General features: G+C 39.3%; 1 protein-coding gene across 4 annotated transcripts; it reads left to right on the forward strand.

Moving 5' to 3' along the window:
- The first annotated feature begins 325 nt into the window (after positions 1–325).
- Positions 326–1,015, forward strand: LOC120445605. 4 transcript variants are annotated; one of them, XM_039626114.1, is made up of 3 exons: positions 326–453; positions 526–577; positions 689–1,015. In XM_039626114.1, exon 3 carries the CDS (start codon positions 696–698, stop codon positions 975–977), a length of 282 nt encoding a protein of 93 aa, XP_039482048.1. In that variant the 5' UTR covers positions 326–453; positions 526–577; positions 689–695; the 3' UTR covers positions 978–1,015. The 4 variants fall into 4 exon arrangements, with proteins under 4 accessions (XP_039482048.1, XP_039482047.1, XP_039482046.1 ...); XM_039626112.1 differs by having other exon boundaries at positions 358–453; positions 507–577; XM_039626113.1 differs by having other exon boundaries at positions 526–1,015.
- The last annotated feature ends 5,262 nt before the right edge of the window (positions 1,016–6,277 follow it).

Below are 6,277 nucleotides of genomic sequence, written 5' to 3' on the forward strand. Positions count from 1 at the left end.
CCTTACACTATATTTTTAGAATGTCCCGTTAGAGTTAAGACAAAAAGGTTGTACCATACACATATTTGGACATTTTAGAGACAATCTGGTTACTTTTCGTAAATATTTGGAAAATTTTTTTTTTTGATTTTTGGCCTATGGGCGCAACCACTGTGCATTGTTAATTTAAAAGCTCACATCGGAGGAAAGAAAATAAAAGTAAGCACGAAACATGTAATATTCGTGGATGTAAAATGTCCCTTTGATGCGAAAGCCAACGTGTTGAAACAGGATCTTTTATTTACAAAGAAATGATTAGCCATCTTTTCCACTGTTCCAATATTGTCGTTAACAGACTCGCAATACTTTAATCTATAATATGTATAGCAGTTGCGTATCTCAAGGAAGTAGAATTTGTAATAAAAGGAAATGAACACTCTTAAATACATTGATAATAAAGAAATATTAATCAAGGTTAGAAACCCATAACATAATGTATTTTCTATAATTGAAAGAAAGTTTAAAAGATTTTTCATTTGGCTATAGATTACCTGATTGGCAATTTTAATGACGAACAAACTCGCCGTTCTTCACACAAGTATGCCTTTCAAAATGCTGATGAATTTCTGTTGGTCATACGAATCATGTCAAAGTTTTACAAAGATATTTTAGTTAAAAGTGAAAAACTAACGCAGTTTTCCTTCATTAGCCCTGAAATGAGCAGGCTTGCACATCTTGTGCTATCAGCACGCTGTTCTGAGCTAAAAAGGCATCTGGCTCATTGGGAGTGCTTGCAAAATACGAATGTCATAGAATCATTTGGATGGAACACACGGTTAATATTAGGAGACAGCTGCTTTGGAAAAAATGTACATCAATTAATAACTTTGGATTTGCGATACCGTCACATAAATTATCAAAAAGAACTTGTTTTCGAAATGAATAATGTAATATTAAACGACTTTATTTATTTACTTGAAAATGTACTAGCCAGATAACAATCCTCTAAGTGAACACATATTATGGTTCTTGAAAACTCCTATTTGTTAAAAGCTGTATTTTATGTAATCTACAGATATAATGATTTTTGTCAATTTTTAGCAGTGAATAACATGAATTCACAATATTATCTACAAATTAAAATATTGGTACTCATTTCATTCAAATAAAACAAGAGTGAACGCTATAGGCGAGTCCCCCGACTATCTGATACCATTACTAGGCTGGTGGAAGTGCAAAGCAGAAATTTCCACACTGACAGTTTTTGGCGGTTTGTGGGCGTGGCAAACAGATTATTGGTTTTTGCCACGCCCACAAACCGCCATAAACTAGTGAAAGTGCGAAGGAGAGTTTTCAACACTGAAAGTTTTTTGCGGCTTGTGGGCGGGGCAAAATGATTTTTGGTTTTTGCCATGCCCACTCTAACGCCCACAAACCGCCAAAAACTTTTAGTGTTGAAAACTTTCCTTCGCACTTCCACTAGCTGAGTAACGGGTATCAGATAGTCGGGGAACTCGAGTACAGCGTTCTCCCTTGTTTTAACATTTAATGATTAAGAGTCGCTGCATTAGTCTCCACCGTTGCTTTATAATTATTGTAATTGAATGCCGCTGCATTTATCAATTCAAATAACCTGGATGAAAAAATACAAGCTCAGACTTTAGCTCTTTGCAAATAGCTTTGCCCGTGTGAACTTACTGATAGCGCGGACAAACAAATTATTGTACAAATTTCAACACAATTTAAAAAATTGTAGACATGGCAGTTTAAGCGGTGCGCAGGCTTTAGAATGGGCGCGCCAAACATTTTTTGTCAAACGATAAAAATGTTCAATACTAATACAAAACTGAAAATTATCTAAACCTTTTTTTCAAAGCTGTGGGCGTGAGAGTTTTGGTCTGCTGGTGGTCGTTAGAGTGGACGTATAGCAAATAACAAAATAAAAAAAAGCACAAAATTGTTCAAGTGCGTTCGTGAACGTTTTTTCCAGAGATCAGACAGATATGCAGATAGAAATGACTCAATCAAATCGACTAGGGATCCTAATCAAGAATGTATATATTTTTTGGGCTTGTAAACGGTTCCTCCTACCTGTTAATTTTTATCGAATCTAGTATACCAACTCTACGAGTAACAGATACAACAACTTACATTTAAACAAGAGAGAACGCTACAGTCGAGTTCCCCGACTATCAGATACCCGTTACTTAGCTAGTGAATGTGCGAACAAGATTTTTTCATATTTTTCTGACATAATAAGTAATAGAAATAAGAAGGATTAAGGGATTAAATATCGACTCGGCTCCTGATAAAGAATATATATACTTTATATGGTCGAAAACGCTTCATTCTGCCTGTTACATACTTTTCAACGGAAATAGTATACCCTCTTACTGCACGAGTAAGGGGTGTAAAAATTAATACAAGTTTTATTGGCGTTGAAAAGGTATGACAAACCTTGTGATGCTTATTCCAAGAGCTAACTAACTTGCGTTTGCAGTTCAACCGCGGAAGATCTTAAAATTGCTGAAGGCCGAGAGCCAGGGTTTCGCCCCGTATTTCAAATACCGTCGGCTGTATGAAATCGAGTTTAGAAAACTGATCAAAACATGTGGGGAAGAGTTTTCCATATGTCAAAAGTCTATAGATTCGGAAAATTTCTTCTTTATAACGGCGTGTGGCCGACCGTTTTCTTCGTACGGCAGCGGAAGTACTTTACCATAGACCAAATGCTACCTTTGAGAAAAATCATGAAATATCTGTTTTACAATTTTCGATGGACTCTTAAGTTCCAAAATTACGATTTGTCTTTGTTCTGTTTATTGACGGAATATCGGTTAGACGTCTTCTTGTTTCTTTGTACAGAATAACGGTTTTCGTAGATGGGAACACTGTTTCCTTGATGATTATCTGATTACGGAAACAAGTAACTGGCTTATCTACTAAAAATAAGAACCGCTATAAATGTGGCCGATATCATCGGTGGTATCGGCGATTAGATTTTCTTTGTACGGCTTGTAGCCACCGTCGTTGACCGTTATGGTCATCAATAAAACGTTCCAGTCATTATGGCATACGATTTTTAATCGGATCCTGCTTAAGTCACAGGCTGATGGTGAGTGTAACCAAAGACATTAGAATAACAAGATGCGTAACGGCCATACATTGGTTTTGCACTATGCAGCCACTTTTTTGGTGACGGTCAAAATTGAGAGCGTAAAAATCTAAAAATAGAATAGTCTTGCTTGTGTGAGTAAAAACAATAAAGAGATAGTGTGCAAACTACTACTGTAATTTAAAACAAATAAGTTTAAAAAAAAAGAAATTACATTTAAAAAATAAATATTTCATAAAAATAATTCATAAACTAAAATATTATTTATAAAATAAATAAATATATGCAACATGCTTCTATGTCTCTGGAGTCTGTATGCTTAGTCTCAACTTTCTAGCTTTTGTAGTTAGTTACTGGGATCTCGACGTTCATACGGACGGACAGACGGACATGTCCAGATTGACTCGGCTATTGATCCTGATCAAGAATATATATACTTTACATGGTCGGAAACGCTTCCTTCTGCCTGTTACATGCTTGTCAACGAATCTAGTATAACCTTTTACTCTACGAGTAACGGGTACAATCATATTTGAAAATTATTATGCATTATTATGTACATAGATTGTGCTATTATTATTTCTATGTTGATTTGAATAATTGTTATGTTAAGGCAATGCAAAACTAGAGTTTTATGTTGTGACAATTTATAAAAAATTATATAGATTGAAAGTCTGAGAACTTCTAATATGCATACGTGTGCAAAAATACAGTGGTCAGCTGTCGCTGTTTGCGTACAAGAGAGCTGCTGGCTCTAGAGCTCTCTGCTTTCTGGCTTTTGAACAAATTTCGAGAGAGCCTGGAGCCAGTTCTAAAGCCAGCACGAAATAATCGTGTGCAAAAAAATCGTATGGCGTTACGCATCTTATTATTCTAGTGTCTTTGGTATAACTTACCGTACGGTGTACAAATTATTTCTCAGATTCTTTAGTGGCCATACAATAGCTAAGAGTTTCGCTCATTGGTGGCAAAGTGCTTTTCGTAGTCCCAGATTGTTTTGGAAGTCCAAGTTTTGGAAGTTCGTGATTTTTTTCCTATGCGATAAAAATAGTTTGATAAAATCTGAATACTTTAAAAATATTATTCTTGATTGATTTGGATTGTCTTTTCCATTATTGCTTTTTAAGTTCTCTGAATGGTACATGCATATTTGCAATTATCTGGAAGATAAATATAACCCAGCTATCCAAGTTCCTTGACTGCAGGAGAAAGACACACTTTTAATATACATGATCATACAAAAGCATATTCTTTTGCGAAGTCACGTCATTAGTTCACGCATCGATCACTTCGATCCCAACATCATAGGATTTAATGGTTTAGACTTGAAACTGCCAAGAAGAAATGCTTGAAGACTGTCTTTTTGTATAAAGAGCCTACAACAAGACTAGTATCCTGTCTTGCAACGCCTAACGGTGAACTATCTGAATAATCATACCAAAAAACCCTAAACAGGAAAGTGATTAAAATGTAGAAGATTAAATGCATTTTTAATTAAATTAAATTTCTTGACGCTTGTCTTCTTCTTTTATCTCATAGCAGGCACGTTGATAACTATCGATACCCACTCTACTTTACATATGTATGACGGAGATTCAGTGCGCGTTTCTTCTGTATCCATATTGATTAGCACAGCAAGTCACCTGCGTGTTGTTCTTACGATCGTTCTTACTAGACACATGAGCATCGCACTCTCAATGCTTTACTTTCATTTCGCAACTTCACTCAATTATTTCATTATCCTTTCTTATTTACCACAAAGCTCTACAAAAACAACAACACGTGCCATGCTCATTTGAGTATACCTTCAAATGATGCCTCTCTCAATAACGGAGCGCTCTCTTTAATAAATGCAACTTGCCCTTGCACAATAACGCATCTTTTGCCACAACTCTCTCCCTTCCTCATCCATTACCACTCCTTGCAACGCTCTCACGCATCAGCATGCGTCATGGTCCCTGTGGACACACATAGCCCTCGCCACATAGTCACTTCGGTCGGTTCTTGGACCAATCCTGTGGAACATAATGTACGACGGGTTATTGTCCATTAGCAAGCCCGCAGGAGTGGAGCTACTCTGCTTTGCAGACGACGTGGCAGTAGCAGCGGTTGCCAAAATAATACCGGAGTTACAGGACAGGAGCAATGCAGCGATTAGCACAACTATTAGCTGGCTGGAAAACGCCGGTCTAAGTATCGCTGCGCACAAGTCCGAAGTGGTGTTGTTGAGCAGCAGAAAAGCCGTCGAGAGTATACGGGTCTCGGTCAAAGACGCCCAAATAGAGTCAGCTGGATTCCTTAAGTACCTGGGAGTTCTTGTAGACCACAGACTGTCATTCAAGGAGCATGCGAGATACGCCAGCAGGAACGCAGTGATGACAGCAGCAGCACTGGCAAGACTTATGCCAAATATAGGCGAACCCAGGATGCCGGCCAGAAGGCTGCTCGTGGCGGTCGCGAAATCTTCGCTTCTATACGCAGCCCCCATCTGGAGGAGTGTCACAAATAAAGTGACGTACTTGGACAACGCGCGTGCAGTATCACGGACTCTGGCCCTTAGACTGATCAGAGGATTCAGAACAATCTCGGAAGATGCGGCCCATGTTCTTGCGGGCATCCCCCCGATCGATCTAGAGATAGAGGCTCAATACCTAAAGCGAGAAGGAATTTCCGGAGAAGAGATCACAGACTGGCTTCATGGAGTGTGGCAGACTAGGTGGCATGATTCGCAACAAGGGAGATGGACCTACCAACTGATCCCAGATCTAGTTGAGTGGGCAGGATGCGAACACAAGGAGGTGAACTACCACTTGACGCAATTTCTCACCGATCACGGCTGCTTCCGGGGTTCTTCAGGTTTCGCCATGTGGACTCAGTCCTGTACCTGTTCTGCAGCGACTCAGCCGAAACAGCGGAACATTTCCTGCTGCACTGTGTAAGGTTCCGTACAGAGAGAGATACTGGAGACTCTTGCTGGATCTCCGCTCAGCCCGAGGAACCTAATGCGCACAATGCTGGCGGACAAAACCGTGTGGGTAAGGGCCCATGGCATTATCATCGGCATGATGAAACGAGTTCGCATCGATGAGACGGCCAGCAGACCCGTTGGATAAAGAGCACCCCCGTGTGGTGGCGGGGCAAGAATACCACCTCAGCGGGCTCGGCTTGTCGTAAAAGGCGACT

This window comes from Drosophila santomea, chromosome 2R, assembly GCF_016746245.2.
Source record: "Drosophila santomea strain STO CAGO 1482 chromosome 2R, Prin_Dsan_1.1, whole genome shotgun sequence".
NCBI lineage: Eukaryota > Metazoa > Arthropoda > Insecta > Diptera > Drosophilidae > Drosophila > Drosophila santomea.

What these genes read in the sequence shown, in the direction of transcription:
- LOC120445605 (XM_039626111.2), top strand. Translation starts at nt 409, where the DNA reads ATGAACACTCTTAAATACATTGATAATAAAGAAATATTAATCAAG. An exon ending in ATAAAGAAATATTAATCAAG is followed by an intron (nt 454 to 506) that starts GTTAGAAACCCA and finishes AAAGTTTAAAAG; the next exon opens with ATTTTTCATTTGGCTATAGA.